This window comes from Cryptomeria japonica, chromosome 7, assembly GCF_030272615.1.
Source record: "Cryptomeria japonica chromosome 7, Sugi_1.0, whole genome shotgun sequence".
In the NCBI taxonomy this organism is placed as follows: domain Eukaryota; kingdom Viridiplantae; phylum Streptophyta; class Pinopsida; order Cupressales; family Cupressaceae; genus Cryptomeria; species Cryptomeria japonica.
Window position 1 is genome coordinate 171,313,432 of NC_081411.1, and position 21,991 is coordinate 171,335,422.

The 21,991-nt window shown below is 36.2% G+C and overlaps 2 protein-coding genes across 2 annotated transcripts in view; both read left to right on the forward strand.

Moving 5' to 3' along the window:
• LOC131856550 (uncharacterized) overlaps positions 1 to 16,457 on the forward strand; it is a 57,172-nt gene extending 40,715 nt beyond the window's left edge. The window contains exons 3-4 of the mRNA XM_059208378.1: positions 15,671 to 15,978; positions 16,187 to 16,457. Of these exons, the coding sequence (XP_059064361.1) occupies positions 15,671 to 15,978; positions 16,187 to 16,457 (579 nt within the window). The remainder of the gene's footprint in view (positions 1 to 15,670; positions 15,979 to 16,186) is intronic.
• Positions 16,458 to 17,772: 1,315 nt separating this feature from the next.
• LOC131856551 (UPF0481 protein At3g47200-like) overlaps positions 17,773 to 21,991 on the forward strand; it is a 28,445-nt gene continuing 24,226 nt past the window's right edge. The window contains exon 1 of the mRNA XM_059208379.1: positions 17,773 to 18,921. Coding sequence (XP_059064362.1) covers positions 17,773 to 18,921 — 1,149 coding nt within the window. The remainder of the gene's footprint in view (positions 18,922 to 21,991) is intronic.

Here is a 21,991-nt window from a genome sequence, read left to right on the forward strand (position 1 = left end):
TGGTGGTTGAATTCATTTAGCCTTTCAATATTGTTATTGTTGTTATCCATTTTCACCATATACACTCAGTTTATCTCATGATGATGCTTGTAAAGGTTGTGCAATGGGTAAGAATGTGGTCCTAAGTCAGTAGCATCTCCTAGCGGTTTCCTATATTATGTTATCTTCATAGATGATTTCTCTAGGAAAACATGGATTTATTTTCTTAAAACTAAAGAGTCTGAAGAAGTCCTAAACAAATTTAAAGAATTCAAAGCCTTAGTTGAAAATACTACAGGAAATCAAATTAAATGTTTGAGGTCTGACAATGGAGGTGAATACACCTTAGGTAGCTTCTATGACTTTTGTGTTAAAGCGAGAATTAAGAGGGAGTTTTGTGTTCCCTAAAACCCTCAGCAAAATGGAGTTGCTAAAAGAAAGACCAGGACCATTGTTGAAGTTGCAAGAGCCATGGTACATGATCAAGACTTGCAACCTTTTCTATGGGCAGAAGCATCCAAAACTGTAGTTTATATTCAGAATAGATGTCCTCATCAAGTCCTAAAGAATGTGACACCTGAAGAAGCCTTTTCAGGAATCAAACAAGACATCAGTCACCTAAGGATATTTGGAAGCCTTGTGTGTGTTCATGTGCCTAAAGAAAAATGAACCAAGCTGGATCCATCTAGAAAGAAAGGCGTCCTAGTAGGATACAACAAATCTTCCAAAGCCTTCAAGATCTACATTTCAGGTCAAAGGTATGTTGAGGTAAGTAGAGATGTAACTTTTGAAGAAGATATTGCTTTCAAAAGATCTAAAGGTTCATTAATCAACAATGATGATATGGTGATGGAAAAACAAGATTCAATTGTTGATGCTAACCTCGAGTTATAGGAGGAGTCTATTGATCTTCCAGATCAAAAAGTTCAGAATGACTCATCAGAACCCATGCAATCTACTGATATACCTCAGGATATTGTGGTTTGCAAGAAGAGACCACTTTGGGTTAGAAATACAATTCAAGATGCTGAAGGGTTTGCTGCTCCCAAAGGAACCTTTAGAAATAGCAAGAGTGTCCAAAATCACACCAACTACATTTGTGTGATGTGCAATATAATTGAGTCTGAACCCCACAATATCGGAGAAGCTATGTTCCATCATGCTTGGAAATTAGCCATGGATGAAGAGTATGGATCTATCATCAAGAATGATGTCTGGGACATTGTACCCAGACCCAAAGGTAAATCTGTCATTTCCTCTAAATGGTTGTTTAAAATTAAATATAATGCTAATGGTAGTATTGAAAAACATAAAGCTAGGTTTGTAGCTCGTGGTTTTTCTCGAAAGGAAGGAATAGATTATGAAGAAACATTTGCCCCTATTGCTAGATATACCTCTATTAGGTCTATAATAGCTATTGCTACAGCCAAAGGTTGGGAGATGTATCAAATGGACGTTAAGACAGCCTTCCTTAATGGTGTCATTGAGGAGAAAGTCTATATTGAGCAACCAGAAGGTTATGTAATCCATAAAAGAGATTCTCATGTTTGCAGGTTGAAGAAAGCCTTATATGGGCTCAAACAAGCTCCTCGCGCTTGGTATGAAAGAATTGATAAGTACTTACTAAGTTTAGGGTTTTCCAAGAATGATGTTGATGCTAACATTTACTTGAAAATTTATAATGATGAGATGATTATTTTAGTTTTGTATGTAGATGATTTATTTCTTACGGGTGAAAATAAATTAATCATAAGATGTAAAAAGGAATTAGCCTCAAAATTTGAAATGAAAGATTTAGGTCTAATGCACTACTTCTTAGGTTTAGAAGTATGGCAAAGAGCTAATGAAATCTTTCTAAGTCAGGGAAAATACACTATTGATATTTTGAAAAGATTTAGAATGATAGATTGTAAACCTATGCGTACTCCTATGGAATCTAACTTAAAGAAGGTAAGTGTTTCTGCAGCTAACTCGGATTTTGCAGATCCTTCTGAATATAGGCAGATGATTGGCTCCCTGATGTACCTAGTCAATACTAGGCCAAATATCTGCTATGATGTGAATGCTCTCATTCAGTTCATGAGCTCACCTAAACATGTTCACCTGGTTGCTGCCAAGCACATTCTAAGATACCTACGTGGCACGATTGGTTATGGGCTGAAGTATTCACTTAATACCCCAATCCTCCTGAAAGGCTACTCAGATTCAGATTGGGTAGGAAGTGTCAAGGACAGGAAAAGCACTTTAGGCATCTACTTCAACTTGGGCTTTGCAGTGATCTCTTGGGCATGCAGAAAGCAATCTTCAGTAGCATTAAGCACTGCAGAAGCTAAGTACATTGCCGCATCTGTTGCATCTAGAGAAGCAGTGTGGCTTTGTAAGCTCCTTGTTGGATTATTTGGTAAGTCATTGATCCTACCACCATTCATTGTGATAATCAAAGCTATATAAAGATGTCAGTAAATCCTGTATTTCATGATTGGTCCAAACATGTGGAAACACACTATCATTACATTTGGGATATCGTGCAGAGAGGCACCATTCATCTAAAGTACATTAGCATAGATGAACAGATTGCTAACATCCTCACCAAACCCTTATCCAGAGTGAAGTTCGAGTACTTCAGAGATAGACTTGGTGTCATGGAAAATGGAACCCTGATTGAGAGGGAGCTTCAATCTCAGTGACTATTGGTAGCACTTTGAATCATTCTTTGCTTGTGTGCAAGAATTAATTACATCCAATCTACGCTTGTGTGCTAGATGGATAATTGTAATAATGTAAAGACCCACTAGTGTATTACACTTTCTATGCTTGTGTGCTAGGTGGAAGATGTAATTCTATGCTTGTGTGCTAGATGGAACTTAAAAAGGTTCAGATTATGTATTCTCCTCCTCCCTAGTTAAGAGGGAGTGTTGATTGTAACTAGGGGTATAGGGGTTCGAATTTCTTTAAGGCAACATCTGAACCCCCTTTGGGACCGGGTCCTACCCTAAAATAACATGGCCCTATCTTAATTCACCATGCCACGCTAAATACACTCCAAAATAACATTAGTGCCAAAAATAACAAGGAGGCTGACTTACAAGAAGGCCGACTTACAAAGGATAAAGATGCATATAAGTAAATGACAATTTGCAAGTCAATTACAATCAAGTTCAATTATATCAAAAGGCGATTTAGCTCTGTTGTGCGAACTTATTCAGCTGAGTGCGAACTTTTCCAAGGGGACATAGTAGATCTTAATGCAAGTCATTGAATCATACAAGGACAGATCTGACATGTGAAGATCAGATTCAAGCTAAGTATTGTACTTATATTTAGAGGAGAATATATAATCTGACCTGTGGGTCTTTCATGCTAGGTTTTTCCTCCTTGGAGGTTTTCCCAGGGTATGCTTGTTTGTCTTCTGTTCTATTTCTGATTTATGTTGGCTTACTAAATACTGCAAATCTGATTATAATCTAGGGCACAATTTAATCTATGTTGGTTTCCTAAAATACTGCAAATCTGATTACAATCTAGAGCATAATTTAATCTATGTTGGTTTACTAAAATACTGCAAATTGGAATAGAACCTAGGGCATAATCAATTAGATAAATCTGGTTAACATACCTAGGGTTTGAAATAACAATGAAGTAGGAATTTCGCTTCAAGTGCTCAACTCATGAAGTTTCTCTAAAACATGAAGTCATGAAATTCGCTTGGCATTGTTTGATCGTGGAGTAGGTGCCTTTTGAATTTCCATCATTCTTCCACTTTCAACATGAAGAAGTTTTCTCCAAAAGTCTAACTCATGAAGTTCGCTCCAAAGTAGCAACTCATGAAGTTCGCTCCAAAGTGGCAACTCATGAAGTTCGCTTCAAAGTTGCAACTCATGAAGTTTTCTCCAAGATGCTAACTCCTGAAGTTCACTTGTGAATTTTTGAACATGAAGTGAGTGGTTCCAAACATCCTTCATCTCTATATTGTCCATTTTTCTTGTGAAGCCTTGAAGGTGAAATTCACTCCAATACCCAAACTCATGAAGTTCGCTCCAAAAGTGCAACTCATGAAGTTAGAAATTCACTCCAAAAGTGCAACTCATGAAGTTAAAAATTTGCTCCAAAAATGTGAACTCATGAAGTTAGAAATTCGCTCCAAAGGTCCAACTCATGAAGTAGGAAAATTCGCTCCAAAAGTACAACTCATGAAGTTGGGAATTTCGCTCCAAAAGTGCAACTCATGAAGTAAGTGCTCTCAAATCCTTCACTTCATTCCTATACTATCGTCCTCATTTATGAAGGCCTGAAAATAAAATTCACTCCAATCTCCTCATTCATGAAGTTCGCTCCATACCCTTCAAACATGAAGTTCACTCCAAATCCCTCACTCATGAAGTTCGCTCCATACCCTTCAAACATGAAGTTCGCTCCAAATCCCTCACTCATGAAGTTTGCTTGAAGTCATGAAGTTAAAACCTAGTGAAGACTTAGAGATGAGGCAGATTACAAATGAGCCTATCGATCATTTCATTGTACAAGAGTTCAATCCTTGGAATAACTCATTCAAATGCTCAAACTCATACTTACACCAATTATCAAACAAGAGACTCAAGGAAAAAATTCACTCACCTATCACTCAACACAAAGCTGGCAACTTCAATAAACTCTTTAACTAGACTTCTGATTGACATGACATGCCAACCCTATAAACTCACTCATTTCATCTCTAAAAAGGAGAGAGACTAGACTAAAAGGCCAGGACCAAAAAAAGGAGGGTCCTCATTTTGATAGGGTGATGTGTGAAATGGTCACAACACAAACCAAAGGTGTTTAGCATGTTTCAGAAATTTAAGGCCCTAGAAGAAAAGGAGTTCGGCTGTTAGATATTTACTCTTACGTCAAACAAGGGGGGGGAGGGGGGGATTTTGTTCTTTTGATTCCTCCAACTTTTGTGCAACACATGGCATTAAGCGTTAGCTTACCACACCTTACACCCCTTAGCAAAACAATGTTGTTGAACGACAAAACACCACAATTGCCGAGATGCCCCAATCTATGTTAGTTCATGTCTATGGTAGAGCATAGACATATTCCAAAGAAATTTTGGGCCCAAGCAGTTTACACTACCATCTACCTTCTGAACTGGTCTTCTACATAGGTTGTTAAAAAGATGACTTCAGAAGAAGTATGGTTTGGATAAAAGCCTAAAATTAATCACCTAAAAATTTTTTGCTCCATTGTTTATGTTTGGATTCCATATGCTAAGCACACAAAACTAGATTCCAAGAGCTACAAACTCATGATCATAGGTTATTGTGATAATCATAAGGTTTACATGTTGATTGGCGTAGACACTGATCGACTCATCTTCAGTTGTAATGTTGTATTTGATGAAGAACAAGGGCCCTTTCAACTCTCTTCTTCTATTTTGAGCCCTAAGGATTAGCCTCTAAAGGCAAAGGATTTGGGTGTTTGTCTTCCTTTAGGTTCCCCTGATGGGAGGGATTTAGCTGACTTTGACTTTGAGATTGTGGGGTCTTTGAGGCATGACATTGCACCACCTTACTTTCCTCTAGAAATTTTTTATCTGCATCCAGATGACTTTGTTCTAGACACCCCAAGTGAAGTTAATCCTCTTGAACCATATGTTGGTACTACTCTTCGACCTAAGTGGTGGGCCAAGACCATTAGTGATCTTCTTGATGATGAACTCGTTGAGGGTAGATCAATTAGAAGTGAGAGAAAGGAAAGAAACACAGTGAACTTTGCTCTTGTGGGCAACATTCACAGTGTTTATGAGCCTCAGACATATTCAGAGGCTAAAGGAATACCTAAGTAGGAACAAGCTATGGAGGTTGAACATCATAGTCTTCTCATGAACAACACTTGGGTCCTCTCTAATCTTCAACCTGGGAAGAAACCCATTGGCTGTAAGTGGGTCTACAAAGTAAAGTATCATGCAAATGGCACTCTTGATAAGTACAAAGCATTGTTGGTTGCTATAGGGTTCTCATAGAAAGAGGGAATCAACTACGAGGAGACTTTTGCTCCCATAACCAAGATGAGCACCATTCTTCTTGTCCTTGCCATTGCAGCTTAGTTTGGTTAGAAATTCCCTCAAATGATGATTTGGCGGAAGAGTTATAAATGGCACAACCTCTTGGATTTAAGATTGTCGATACACAAAGTATGTAGACTGGTGAAAGCACTCTATGGTGGGCATGGTACATGAAAGTTGATAAGTACCTAGTTGTAAGGGTTGAAATTTAGGAGTTTGGCATTTTTCAGTGGTATCAGAGCCTTATTTTCTGCCAACCTATGGGAGATTGAATGAGTGACAGGGCACAAAGATATTTGGAAAGGGAGAAGAGAAAAGAGTTCAATATGACAGAAACAGATGAAGAAGCTAGGGCCTTCTTCAAAAGATTCGAGGAGCTCCATAATACCATGTTTGACACCCTCAAAGAAGTAGCACAACTGCTAAAGATGTTGGTGTTGGAAATAAGCCACACCCGGACCAACGATGGACTGGTCCAAGAGGGGCTAGTAGCTCAGTGGTAGAGCACTCTCGCAATGTATGGAACGTCCTAGGTTTGAGTCCTAGCTGGTCCATATCTCAAAATGGTATCAGAGCTAGGTCTAGGCTAGGAGCCCCAAGCACACGAAAGGTGTGGCTTAAGGGGGGGTGTTGGTGTTGGAAATAAGCCACACCTAGACCGATGATGGACTAGTCCAAAAGGGGCTAGTAGCTCAGTGGTAGAGCACTCCAACAGTGTATGGAAGGTCCTAGGTTCAAGTCCTAGCTGGTCCATGTCTCAATAGAAGAACCTTAAACAATAGCCAAACAATGACAAACCAATCGAGGAAAGAGGGGAAGATAGTAACTCTATTGGGAAGGTGGTTGTTGATAAAGAGAGGAGCTCATTCAATGCCAAGTCTTTTAGAGCAAAATTCTTGACAAATGAAAAAGTCAATGATGATCAATTAGACCCTATCAGTGGAATAGATCATCTTCATGCATAGTATCATTCTTTGAGTGAAGCAATTCGAAATGACCTTACTTTCACTGAATACTGCGGATTGAAATCAAGAGGTGGATATAGGAAAAAGGGGCTTGAAGAAAGCAAAGATATCCAGCACTGCTTAGGGAAAATCACAATCCCTGATTTTGATGGGACCTTGGATATTTCTGCGAGAGCGTGGCTGCAGAAGTTAGATACTTATTTCTCCTTAAATCCAATGTTGGAAGAGGAAGCCCTTAAATTCACTACGTTGCATTTAGAGGGAATTGCACATGAATGGTGGTATCATGGGATTGACTCAGGGACATGACACTATTACCACTATGGAAGGATTCAGCCAGAGGCTAATTGAAAGGTTTGATAGAATAGACCCTGAAGTACATTTTTAGGAATCTTGACCAACTGAAATAGGTAGGTAAAGTGGAGGACTATGTATCTGAATTTCAGAAGCTTGCAGTTATGGTACCTGATGTGACTGATAGGAGGCTTATAGTACTTTTTATAGAAGGCTTGGCGGAACCTTTTAGAGGGCTACTTAAGGCCTTAAATCCCACAACCTTCCAAGAAGCTATCACCACCGTTCTCAACTTAGAAGACTCGGTAGCAAGGGATGGCTTCAATAATAAGAGGGCAGTTGCACCCTTGCAAGTCAAAAAACATCTCCAAAGGATTCCTACACCCCCTAGGACATTGTTGGCAAATCCCAAGCAATCAGATATTAGTTGGAACGAACTAAGGAGAAAAAAGTTGTGTTTTACATGCAAGGAATCTTGGCAACCAGGGCATCGTTGCCAAGGAAAAGGTCAAGTGCACTATATTGAAGTGATTTTTGACAATGATTCAGGAAGTGAAGAAGCTGATGTTCTTGAGGAAGGAACACTTGTTGCTCTCACTGGTGAACCTCATTATAGTGCATTCTGTATTAAAGGAATTTTGAAAGGACAGCGGGTTCTTGTATTAATTGATATTGGAGCCACCTAACCTACAATTATGTCAATGAAGCCATGATAAAAAGACTTGGGCTAGACACAGTTCCAATAGAAGGATTTGAAGTAAAAGTTGCTAGCGAAACCACTTTGGCTTGCTCACAAAAAGTCCCCAGAATGGAATTGACTATGGGAGAATATAAGCTGAAGGATGATTTTTATGTAATTGACATGGATATGGAAGTAATGTTGGGTTACCAATGGCTGCATACCATTGACAAATATGAAATCAGTCATTGTAAGTTGGAAATTTCCTTCCAACACAATGGGAAAAACGTAATCTTTCATGGGTTGAATAGCAAGGGAAAAATGGAAATAACAGCTATAAGGATGGAAAGGATTTTTTGAAAAAAACAAGTAGCATGGGTAGCCAAGTTCCTTGTCATGAATACTATCACCACTAGGAAAGGGGAAGCTACTAATAAGTAGATCCAGCTTATTCTAGACAAGCATAACCAGGTATTCAAAGACATACCACCAAGGTTGCCTCCTAATAGAGGGTTCCAGCATTATTATTGAACTAGAAGAGGGAGCAAAACCAATCATGATAACTCCATATCGACATCCAAAGGTCTATAAAGAGGAAATTGAAAAGGCAATCAAAGAATTGCTGGATATGGGACATATTAGGCCTAGTTCCAACCCCTTCACATCTTCAGTAGTGTTGGTTAAGAAGAAGGATGAAACCATAAGGATGTGTGTAGATTATCGTGTCCTCAACAAGAGAACTATTAAGAATTGTTACCCAATCCCACATATTGATGAGTTACATGGTGCCAAGTATATTTCCAAGATTGATTTACGTTTTGGATACCATCAAATTAAGGTTAGAGAGGAGGACGTGCACAAGATTGCATTTCGATGTCACTATGGGCACTATGAATTCTTGGTGATGCCTTTTGGGTTAACTAACACACCAGCAACTTTTCAGTCATGTATGAACCAGGTATTTATCCAACAATTGAGGAATTTTGGTTTGAGTTTTTTTTTATAACATTTTAGTTTATAGCAAAACTTGGGATGAGCATTTAAAGCATGTAGATGAGGTGTTGGGTGTTTTAGAACATCAATCATTCTATGCTAAGGCATCTAAGTGTGAGTTTGGGCTATAAGAAATATTATATTTAGGGTTCAAAATCAGTAGTCAAGGAGTGAGTGTTGATGAAGAGAAATTCAAGGCTATCCAAGAATGGCCTAAACCAAGTAATCTAACACAATTGAGAGGATTTGTTTGATTATGTAGCTACTATAGGAGGTTTGTGAGGGCTTTTTCACAGCTTGCTGCACCTTTGACGTAACTTATCAGGAAAGGAGCATTTGTATGGTCTTCACATGCCCAACAAGCCTTTGATAAACTCAAAAGGGTGATGAGTTCATGCCCAATCGTAGCAGTACCTGATTTCTCATTACCCTTTGTTTTGGAATGCGATGCCTCTGGAGAGGGAATAGGTGTTGTTTTGATGCAGAATAGACATCCTATAGCTTTCGAGAATAGGAAGCTTTTGGAATCGGAGCGCAAGCTATCTGTCTATGACAAAGAAATGTTGATGCCTTGGCCACCTTTAGACAATATTTGGTATGCAACAAGTTTTTGGTTAAGTCTGATCATAATAGTCTAAAATATTTTCTCAACCAAAGGGATTTGAATGATAGACAATAGAAATGGGTGAGTAAAATCCAAGCTTATGACTTCGACATTGAATATGGGTGAGTAAAATCCAAGCTTATGACTTCGACATTGAATATGTAAAGGGGAACAATAATGTAGTGGCTGATGCATTATCCAGAAAACCACATTTGAATGCTATTTCTGATATCACTGCTGATTGGAGGTCATTGATTATAGCTGAATATGTCAAAAACTCATTCACTAATGATGTGTTGGAATGCAAGGTACAAGATGACAGGTTCCAATTAGCTAATGAAATGATCCCTTACAAAGGAAGAGTTTATATCACGCCCAAAACAAAAATGAAGGAAAAGATCCTAAGAGCATGTCATGACACCCCATTGGCCGGACATCCAGGCTTCTATAAAACATATAAACAAGTGCAGGAACATTTTGCGTGGAAGGGTTTGAAAAGAGATGTAATGCAGCACGTAAGGGAGTGCAAGGAATGTTAGCAGAATAAGGCAGAGCATGTATTCCCAGTTGGGTTATTACAGCCACTACCAATTCCCAATCAGAAATGGGAAAGTATATCCATGGACTTTATTGCTGCTTTGCCAAAGGTTCAAGGTAAGGTTTGTTTGTATGTTGTAGTGGACAGACTTACTAAGTATGCGCATTTCCAAGCTATTACATCAGAATTTAAGGCTCCACAGGTGATTGATTTGTTTTTTAGAGAGATCTTTAGACTCCATGGATTACCAAAAACGATTATGAGCGATAGGGACAGCAGATTTCTTATTTCTTTTGGCAAGAGTTATTTCGTTTGATTGGAACAGAGTTAACCCTTAGCACCAGCTATCATCCACAGACATGTGGGCAAACGGAAATAGTGAACAAGTGGATTGAGGGCTACCTAAGGAACTATGTAACAGGGCAGCAAACATCTTGGGTCAAATGACTACATCTGGGGGAATACTGCTACAACACAACCTATCATATGTCACTTAAAATGTCACCTTTCAAAGCACTTTATGGGTATGATGCACCCTCCTTTGTGGATCTGATATTATCAGATAGTAGAGTTCCCGGTGCTAAAGATGTAATTCAACAGAGTAAGGATATCCTAGAAGCTCTCAAAGACAACTTGCGCCAAGCCCAAAATCAACAGAAGATGTATGCTGATAGGCATCAAACGGAAAGGTCATTTATGGAAGGGGATATGGTATATTTAAGGTTGCAGCCTTATAGGCAATCGTCCATTAAAGGTAGTGGGGCTGAAAAATTGAAACTGCGCTTCTATGGACCTTACCGGATACTTAGGAAAGTAGGGCATGTTGCTTATGAATTGGAATTGCCACCATACAGCAAGATCCATAATACATTCCACGTCTCCTGTCTAAAGAAGGCCCTCAGACTGCAGATCACACCTTCCGAAGAGCTACCTCCACTTGATTATGAAGGAAAACTGATTCTTGAGCCCGAATATATACTAAATGTCAGAGAAAGAAAACTACGAAACAAGACTATTCCAGAATACTTCATCAAATGGAAAGGGCTACCCCTTGAGGATGCAACGTGGGAGGGGGCAGGAATTTTTGAACACCCTAATCTACGATTGCTTGAGGACAAGCAATCAGAGGAAGGGAGGACTGTGATGAACCAAACGAAGTGAGGCCAGCTGGCCCAACCTGTGGTGTTGGCTAACACCCCTTAATTTTGCTTTATCCTATTTTTATTAGCGAAATAAGTGAAATTATTATAAATTTCACAATGTCGGCTTTCCCTGGGCTGACACTTCTTAGCTTAAGTTTTATTTTATTTTTGTGTTTTTCCAAACCGACCTATGGTCAACTTCTCAATAAACCGGCACAACCAACAGCCAGCTTATTTAAGGGAGGATGGTCGACACTTTGGGGCATGCTTGGATAGTGGATTGAAATGCCTGTGTGCACAAGTGGCAGCTGGGACGATCATCTCAGAGCCCGAGCAAAGGTGGGATGCAAACCCTTCTCTTTCAAATCTTATTACCAAGCGCTAGAATACAATACTGTTAGTATTTAGTAACTTGATCGCTATTGCTTGCAGAGAGGATTCGTAGTAAGGTTCCATCGTGTATAAGCCGTGGAAGAGCCCACGTGAGTGCTGAAAGTGTTGGGTCGCATCACTGCCCAAGAATCGCAGTTGTAGCTGAATCAAAGATACATTGAAAGATGCAGAATCGAACCGTTTTTGGTATTCTAGCCGGGAGTAAGGATAAAAAAAGGATCGTGCGGAATAATAAGGGCCCATACACCTCGGGAAGCAGACTGAAAGCCTAAGGATGCAAACGATTTCACTGGGAGCTATTTTCTGCCTTAGCCTTTGTCTTTGAGAGGGCTCAGGCCACGATAGACAAGACGATCTAAATCTGTATGATTCTGAATATGTTTTAAGCCATGCATTTATGTGAATCAGAAAAACATTGTTCATTGGATATTTTGCCCATGACTCTTTGCAATACAAATTAATACGGGCTACAACCTATGGTTCTGTTATCATTTCTGTTTTAGGGAGTTAGTTTGTTTTCTTTTCCTGTCTTTCTTCTTTGTAAGGGTTGCAATTTAAGAGTCTGACATTTTTCACTAGTCTTCACACCATATGCTTCTAATTTGCTGCTAATGTATCCTGATGCAAAGATGTTCAAAACCATATTGCCTTGCCCTCCAAATGAGAAAATATGGTTTTACACACAAGCAAGGAGGAGGCTTCAGAACTTCAAAACTGATTCATTTTAAGCTCATTGGGAACTTCTGATGAGTGGAGCCCCTCTTCACACCCTTGGCTGGTCTCTCACAGCTGTAGATGTGCAGAAACACTGGAGGTTTTTGTCTACAGGGCTCTCAAACCATAATCTCCTCAAAGGAGATAAGAAGGAGAAAATATCAACAACATAACCTCTTTGCCCTATGTTTGCCTTTTAATACTTTTCCAAGTTACACCCTAATTAGGGTTGGAACCTTGTCACCCTAAATCAGATTTTATGAATTTAATAATATTCACTTTTCAACTCTTCTCTTTATGAACGCTCACCTTATGATATGTGCTTTTTTCCACTAAGTCATTGTTTTATCAGTCACTTCCCCTTTCACTCTCTCTAGAAATAAGAACTTAGAAAGGGTTAAACTTTATATTATAAATATATTTTAGGGGACCCAAGGAGACATTATGAAAATTTTGTTGAATTTGGTCATTGATGTCAATATGAACCAGCTGTGTTTAGTGTGATCTCTGCAATTTCCTGAGTTTCTATTTCAGTTTTATGGGATTTTGTTTCAGTATCATCTATGTTGAATGTAGTTCATTTCCTGACAAGTGGCAACTCTAGCTGGTTCTACTGTAAGTAGTTCTTCTGTCGCCTTTATGGTCTTGCAGATTTCTCAGTGTTTTAAGTGGTAGTCAAGACAGGAGTTCGACGGTGAGCAGGTCTGTCTTCTCTGTCGTCAGTTACATTCCTTGTGGCAGACTGAGTGCCAGTTTTTTTTTTGGTAGTGGCGGTGGCAGGCATAAGAATTTTTTTTAATTTTCTGCCGTATATTTCAGTGCTTCAGTTAATTATTGATTTTTCTGCTATGTTTGGTGTATGGACTGCTCTTGACGTTTTTTTAAGTACTCGGAAAATGTGCTTTTTATCATACCTTGTGTGCTTGTGTATTCGTTTTAGTCGCTTTTCCTGTCATGTCTGCAGAGGTGGTTTGTTTGTAACTGTATATTCTTTCTTCCAACTCACCTTTCCAACTATTCTGCGCACTGCTACAAGACGTATTTGCTTTTGAATCTCTTGTTTTTTAGACACAGATGGTTTTAGAAAAATGGTTGAGCTGAAATATGTTTGGACTGTGTCTTGTTGATGATTCAAAACTGATAACACTCTGTAGGTGGCGTGTTTGCTGCTGCAATTTTCAGTCTAAAGTTGAATTTATTTGATGAACGTTCTTTTCATTACCTCTCTGACTTGTGCTGGCGTGTAAAAGGAACAGTTTTTTTTCATTTTGACACCAGTCGTACATGTTGGCAGAACAGGTTCAGTTAGTCGTGGCAAGAAGATACAGGTTGATGCGACTAGTTTTTAATATGAAGAGTAGTCAAAGATGTTAAATAGAGAATGGAAGACGACTATGTGAGGTTGGACGTAAAACAAGGGGTACAGCTTTCATATATTATGATTCAAGTTTTCTTTATTTACCTTGAAAGCTGGACGTACAGTCGAAAAATAATTTCTCTTCAACAATCTTATTCTTTCTTTTGATGGGTGAATGAAAGTGATATGAAAAGAAGAGTCTAAAGGTTTTGGTGATGAAAGTGGATTATCAGAGATAGACGATCTTTCTTTTAAACTGAGAATGACAGGGTTGTGAACTGTATTACAGACATCTAATTCCTTCAAATCAGTCATTTGTATTGCGTTGTTCTTGTTAATTAGTTTGGAGCTTAAACTAAGAAAAACAACAGCTAATATGAGCTGTATTATTTCTCACATTGATAGATCTTAATTATGTAAAAGTTGGTGCTGCTGTGTATAGAAATTCCAGAGTTATGAGCCTCTGTTATGAGAGTTGGTGCTCTTTTGTAACCTGGTTGGAGCCATTGGTAGGTGGCCAGTTTTGAAATATTAAAGTGTTGAGGAGCTGTGGTTTTTTATCCGAAAGGTTTTCTACGTGATAACTGTTTTTCTGATTTCATATATTTTGTGGTCTTGTCTTGCATGTTCATCTATCATATCTTCCTTGGGTTATCATATGTTCAGTTGCTTAAAAGTTAAAATACTGATTTACCCTTTAAATGGAGTGACTATTATAATGCTCTGGCAAAACAAAAAAAGGAACTTGTTGACATATTTTATGGAGACCAACCAGCTTGGGTCCTCCATCCAACCTGTTAGTCTACGAGGACCATTAATAGACTAACCTTGTAAGCAGAATTGGCTAAGGAGGGGACATTACAACCTGCACTTCTTTCGATGCTTCCTTCTTAATAGTTTTTTACTATTATTACAAAGCCATCGTTCTGAACCTTAGTATAGTCGTTGTATGTCTTTTTTATTGTCAAACTGATCATTCTTTTTAGCATGCTGTCTAATGCGCTCATTTCTTTGAACCAGGTGACATTAATCTTTTATTCATCATTGCCATAGTAGTAGTTGTGCGTTTGTACGAGAGTCACAGTCTTTGTGATGAATCGACCAGATTTCTTTTAGGTGTTGACTTTCATATTGGAATCAATGCCGTTGCTTATGATGGCTAAACATATCGCTTCCTTTAATTAGATATTCTTGATTGCGTGCTCTCTTTTATACGAGTCCTCTTAATAAACTTGCTGCTCTCTTATACGAGTCTTCTTAATAAACTTACTGCTCATTATTCAGAATGAATTCCTGTTCTTTGTTTGTCTTTGTAATGGTTTATTTGTGTCTTCTATCATCTATAAAGATAATACAAGGAGCTTTCTTTTAGTTGTCTGGTTCTAGAGATTTAGCATTGGGATGTGGACATCAATGGGTTAATTTTCTCCACTTTCCATGTTTGTGGAGGTTGATTTGCACCCTTTACATAATATATCTAATAATATATTTATTTTAGAAAACATGAATTAATGGTTCTTTACATAACATATCTAATAAAAAAGAAGGCTACGAGATAATGAGAATAAGAAGCATTAGGTATTGAAACTAGTTGTAAAGGAAAATATATTTGTTTTCTAGAAGTATTCATATTACAAATTATATATAAATAACATGATTTTATATTTGAATGTTAGTTTTAGCTGTTTAGCCTTTTTTTTAAACTCAGAGGTGCTTTAGTTAGTCTCTCCATTTATTAGATTAGACTTTATCTTCGATTTCATTAGTTTTGTAGATATCTATAAAAATTTAAATTTCGACTTTAATGTTGATGAATAATTTGTAAACTATTTTTGTTTAATATATGAATTTAATTTATTTTTAATAGAAATTGCTATGTTGATTATTAGGTATGGAAATTTAAATGGAAATCAAAAGGGAAATGTTTATTCTGTTTGTTTGTAATTATTTGTATGTATTGATTTTGCAGATAAAAGAACATTCTGGAAACAAAAATCAAACGATCATAAGAGTGTTGAATGCTTCTCAAAGTGTTCATTGGATTGCAGTGCCTTTCTTAGTGGTGGGGGCAGCTTTAAAAGTTATAAGCACCATTGACAATAACAAGGAGTGTTTCATACTTCTTGAGTCTATGAATAACTTGTCAAAAGTGATACTCCAATTTCAAAATACTCCTATTGGAAAGATGGACTTGCATGCTGAATTGAATGAGTCTGTACAATTAATTGTGAAAGGAGCCATCCTTTCTTGCTCTCAGGAAAGTAAAGGATATATGAGGTACATAATGATCTTAACTTTCAACAGTTACTTTTTAATTTTTAGTAAGTATCTATAATGGTCTTTTGGGTTCTTGGTTCTGTAAAATGAAGATTAACTCTTAAACGTAACAACTAGTTTAGTGTTGGATAATCTAGAAAAAAGAATTATATTTGTCTTTTGTTCCCTCAATTGTAATTTTTTTTCCGTTTGATTGGCTCATGTACAGAGGGGACAAAGATTTCATGGATAGACAGGAGCTTCAACAACTTACTAAAAATATAGATGACATGTGCAATACACTTCATGTGGAGGCCTTTGCTTTGACAAGCTTGGATATAGTTGGACCTGGACATGTTTCGGCGTTCAACCAAGATTCAACTAAAACATCACCAGGTAGTTTCTACTCTTTGGTTAAGAAATACATTTACATATTGCAACATTTCACATCTTTGAACAGAAAATTGAATAAGTCATTTGAATTGCCTATAAATAAATAAAAATTCAATGTAGTGGTAAAAAAAATGATAGTAAATCTTACACTATTGGTAAACCAAATTTTTTTTTAAAGGAGAATTCATAAAAAATCATTTTGTAATTTTCAGTTTTATGTTATTCATGTCAAAATGATTATTTTCAATACAAATTATATGTTGCATCAATTATTCTCTAATTTATTAAGAATTTACAAAATTAACTACGAGGATTAGAAAATAGTAGAAAAATGTTTACATGCATTTACCATGCAAATTTTGTGTATTATATTTGGGTAGTTAGATGAATAGCTGAATAAACATTAACTATGAAAAACTGGTATAAAAGTAGAAGCAAAGTTTGCAATTGTATGGGAAACAATTGAGTCAATCATGTACAATTGATCATTCACATTTCTAATATCCATCTTGAGATGATCATTCACACCTCTAATATCCATCTTGAGATGAATGGGGGAGAGTCCTAATTTGTGTCTCAAAGCTACAAAACTATCTTCCTAATTTGTGCCTCAAAGCTACACAATTATCTTTGGGAAGATCTTTGGTGAAGATAACAGCTATTTGCTTAGATGTAGTAGAAATTATAGTTCCACTTGCCAATATCTGAGAGAATGTTGATTAAAATAATGTTAGATATTTGTGTTTTAAATCTAACATGAAACATAGGGCTCCTAGTCATTGTGATGGTGCTACTATTATAACATGTATAGTAGTTGGATGTTTTCAAGAAGAGTTCAAAATTAATTTTTAGTATTTGGAAAGCTATTGTTGAAATAGTAGTTTTGGTGTTTTTTTACCAGATTTAAATCCGTACATGAAATGCATGTATAGTTGGATATTATGAAATTCTTTGATAGTTTTTCTGTGCTTCCTCTAAAGCTTTGTATTATAGTAACTCTTTAAATAATGTTCCTCCTTGCTGTTTAGAAAACAGTATGTAATGAGAAGAAAGGAAAAGTCATTTGATCATTCAATTATGAGCAGTGCTGTAGTTATATTTATTCCTTTTGGCTGCCCGTTCAATTCAAGAATTATAGTTGTAAATTCTTTGTTCAATTCAATGAAAAATGCTGTATGTAATTATTTAGTGAAGATTTTATTTGTTTAAAAGTTCTAGTTTAGCTGAGCAGTGGGTTTTAGAATCTTCAATATTGGCCTTTTCATTAAATATTTATTCCTTTCGGCTGCCTATTCAACTTGTTTCTCTCAATTCAGCGATTGACATCTCTCTTTTCATTCGCAACTGTAAGTACTTGTGAAATTGTCTGATATTTTTTAATTCTTTCTCTAATTCAATGGGAAATTCTTGCACTTCACAGAAATGCGGCGTAAAGTGAAGCTAGGAGATTCATCCACTTCCACATTTCGACAGGATCAAAAGGAGTCAGGAATTGCGCCACAACCATCTCCAGCATCCTCAACCATTTGTAGAGTTCGTCAAGACTTGAGGGCTATCCAACCAGAAAAATACAATCCTAAGAGAGTGGCATTAGGAATTTGTAATCATGCAGTGAGTCCGTACTTGTCTGAAATGGATAAGGAAAAGGTAAATGTGGGTAAGGAAAAGGTGAATATGGGTAAAGAAAAGGTGAAGGCATTATGCACCACGATCAAAAGGCTAAAAGATGTGACTGTTGAAAGTTTGGTGGCAGAGATTCAGAGATTTGACCTGGAAATTAGGAAATGGTATGACTACAGCAGGGATAGTTTGCCTGAGGAAATATTGGCATGGAATTTCGCTATGGATGGTTGTTTTATATTGGAATTTTTCAGATTGTTATACAGGATTGAAGATCCCATTGTTGAGAGGGAGATAATGACTGATATTCTCATGTTGGAAAATCAGATCCCTTTATTTGTTTTGAAAAAAATACTTGAACTGGAGTTTCAAACGCCTGAAAAAACAATCTCTAATTTTTGTGTGCTAACGTGTATGCGGCCCCAGATTGCAATTCTTCCTTTTTCAATGGAAATTCTTCTAACAGAAGTTGAAGAAAATATGAAAGAAGACCCAAGCCATTTGTTGCACTTGTTAAGCAAAAGCATAGAGGCTTTCTTACGGCCCTCAAATGTTCCTATAGGTGACTGGAGGGATTATATATTTGCAGTTGTGGTCATTGAACAAGAATTTCCAATCAGATTCAAACCTAGCAGAGATGGACAAGTACGATTTAAAAAAGGATGGTTTGGATCAAGTACACTTTATCTTCCTCAAATCTATATTTCCGAAGAAACAGAACCACTTTTATGGAACTTGATGGCTTTTTCAATTAAGTCAGAGAGCAACATAATTGCTCATTTTATATTTTTTATGAATTGCATAATGAGTTTAAACAATAAAACTATTGCTCTGCTTAAGAAAAAGCAAATTATTATTAGCAAAAAGAGTGAAGAAGAATTGCATGCAATGTTCAGTGGGCTCACCAAAAGAATATGTGGCTGTGGCCCATTTGATAATTTGGAGAGACAGGTAAGAGAACATTGTAGCAGCCCATTCAACAATTGGATGTTATGGTTTCTCTGTCTACTATTTCAATTTGCTTTCGGTGGACTCATTCTACTATTTGTATTTGTCGCCTATAGATTTGTGATGAGATGGTAGATTATTTATGAGTTTATATATTGAGAACTTTATAAAAATAATTGTATTCTAAAAGTTTGGTTATCATTCTATTCCAAAACAAACAAGAGATGTCACAATGTTTTTTATTAAAATTAGAAATTTTGTAAATTCTAGTAATAACATTATTTTGACATCTTTAAGTAAATAGTTTGTGAGTTTTTTGTTATATTTTTTAATGATAAGATGTTGACTAGTAATACAATATATGAAAATTGACATGATTAGATTCTTATAGTATAAGGTTATGCTGTGATTTTCTTTCGTGTCACATGTATGTAGTGTGTGTATTAGTTCTCGCCGGTGGCAGATTACTAATGCATTCATCTGATGCAATTTGTTTTACTGGTTGACCAATCGTGTTTCAAAATTTAAATATATTTTTTCTTTTACTATAGTTAGAACATTTAAATATTTTTTAATAATTTAAATATTATTATTTAGCCGTCTTTCTATTGTCTTAGTGGGCAAACAATCATGGTATAATTTAATTTTGTTATTTTTTTAAAGACAATTATTTTTAGTCGTCTGATTCAAATGATATCTGAGTAAATCTTTTCGTAAGTGCGTATTAAATGTAAAGTGCTACGGACAGTAAGTGTGAAAGATTAATCCAGCTATGAAATTTTAATTGCCATTTAATTCATGTTTGATAGATATCGAATGCACAATTTATAGATATTGTTGTGCTTGTTCATTTTAATTGATTCACTATAGAAGCGTTCTCGGCCATTTCAGAAGCAGTTTCTGTGATTCAATGATTTTAGAAGATTGATTAGGCAACAAGGATACTATTTCTAGTCAATTAGTTTGATTGTGTTCTTCTCTGCATTCCTGTAGGTTTTAGGTGTGCTTTCTTATTCATTGTTGATTTCAGGGGTGTGCTTATTCATTGCCTGATTCTCGACATTTTTGTCCACATTCTCGCTGATTTCAGGGATATAATTGTCTCACATACACAAATTCTTCAACCTGCAGGGATACAACTGTATTTTTCATAGTGTTCATATGCAGATTCTTAGACCTACAACCTACCTTGAAAATTGTCAATTGCCTTGGGTATTTCTTCCTCTTATAATGCTACTGGAATTAAATCTACTGACTTAAAAATCTTGATAATGTACATTCTTAGGTTAAATAAATGCAGATCAAATGTAGCAGTGTGTAATCTAAAATATTTATACAAGCTCCAATTTATTTGTGGACTCATCAGCACAAGCACTTAAATAATTTTAAAATTTTATAAAATCCATCATGCCACTAGCGGGGAAAATGCTAATGCTTTTTAGAAGGGGTATTTTATGAACAACAATATTATCAAACATGGTATTTTTTGGCCCAAAAAACTCTCAAAATAAATATTGATAAGTTATGGCTTATTTTCAAGTACCTGGTTGTGATCAATTAGTAAAGAGGGCATTTTGTAGTTGCTCTGATATTTAAGAGAGATTTATATCTACTGGTGCTAACTTAATCTTCTTCCAAGTTTCATGGAGGTTTAACTGTTGTCCATTACGAAAATCGTTGATTTAGTTCGTATTTCTACTTCCCCTTCTCATTTTCTTGGGGCGCATTATCTACCCAGCAAATTAGTAATTATTTTTTATCACTTAATGATATTCGAGTTGAGGGAGAGGTTGCAGCCGATTTTCGAGGGTCCACAGTATATCTATAGCTCTTTTGCATCGATGTTTCACTTAAGTTGACATCAAATTTCTACAGGCTTATAACTCTTGATTATCTGCATGCAAATTTTATGCACAAGTGCGTGCAAATAGTTCATGGTTGGTATGGTGCAAAATTTTCAACAACTCTATTTCTTTGCTCTATTATGTGATTCTTTTCCATTTGCATTTGGTTCTTTTAACTTTATTTAAATTATTGGCAAGAAATTGAGTTTATAATTCAATTCTTACACTAGGGAAACCTTGCACAATTCCAAACATATGATCTCTTCATAGATAACAGGTTCTAGAATAAAATTTACTTTTTTACCCCTACTCGCATTAAATTTGAGACCACACAGAATGCAGAGAATGAAAAAATATAACAAAGGCTGTAATAATATTGAATTGACTTGACTGAGTAAATTACAGTGCAAAATAAATAAGGGTGTGATTCTACCTACCGGTCTTCTCTAATTAATCCCATGATTTTCATTTTACCCAATGTTCTTGTTCCATTGATTGCTGCACTATATAAGCTCAACATTTAGTACAAATTTGGCATGTGTTACAAGTTCTCTTGGCCTTGCATTCTAGGAGAGATGCTAAATAGATTTTTGTTCTCACCTCTCTTTGAGATTTGCCAATATTTATACTACTCTTTTTGTGCACTATTTTACTCACCCATCATTTTTAATTTGCTTTAAATCTATATTAATTCATCTCCAATTAATATTGGACATTAGTTTTATTATCACTAATCTATATGTGGATAGTGGTGGCCCTATAGGCAATGATATATAAATTGAAGAATAGCAGATTAATTAATTGACCATCTAGTGTATGCAACTTCAGGTTATGTCATGGTTAGTTTGAAGTTGGGAGTTTATATTCTTCCTTTTACATAGAAGATTTCACTTTGATACTCTTGTTGAATTTCATAGATTTGGCACTATGTTCTTGCTTATCTTTTCTATTTTTGCATATGAATAATGTGTCTAATGTTCTCATATGTTCCAATTTAAAATGTTGTGTTTTTTTGTTCAACACTTCACTGTTATTGAAATCCTCTTCACTGTGTTGTGATTTTAGATGTTAATTGTATACACCTAAAAATGGTCTGAAGATAATTAATTGAATAAGCAATTATTTAATTAATCCCCCTTCCCAATTTAATTGAATTCATTAGCAATTTGATTAAATTCTTCCACTCATCTACTTATTAATAAATCTAAGGATTTATTTAATAGGTTCAT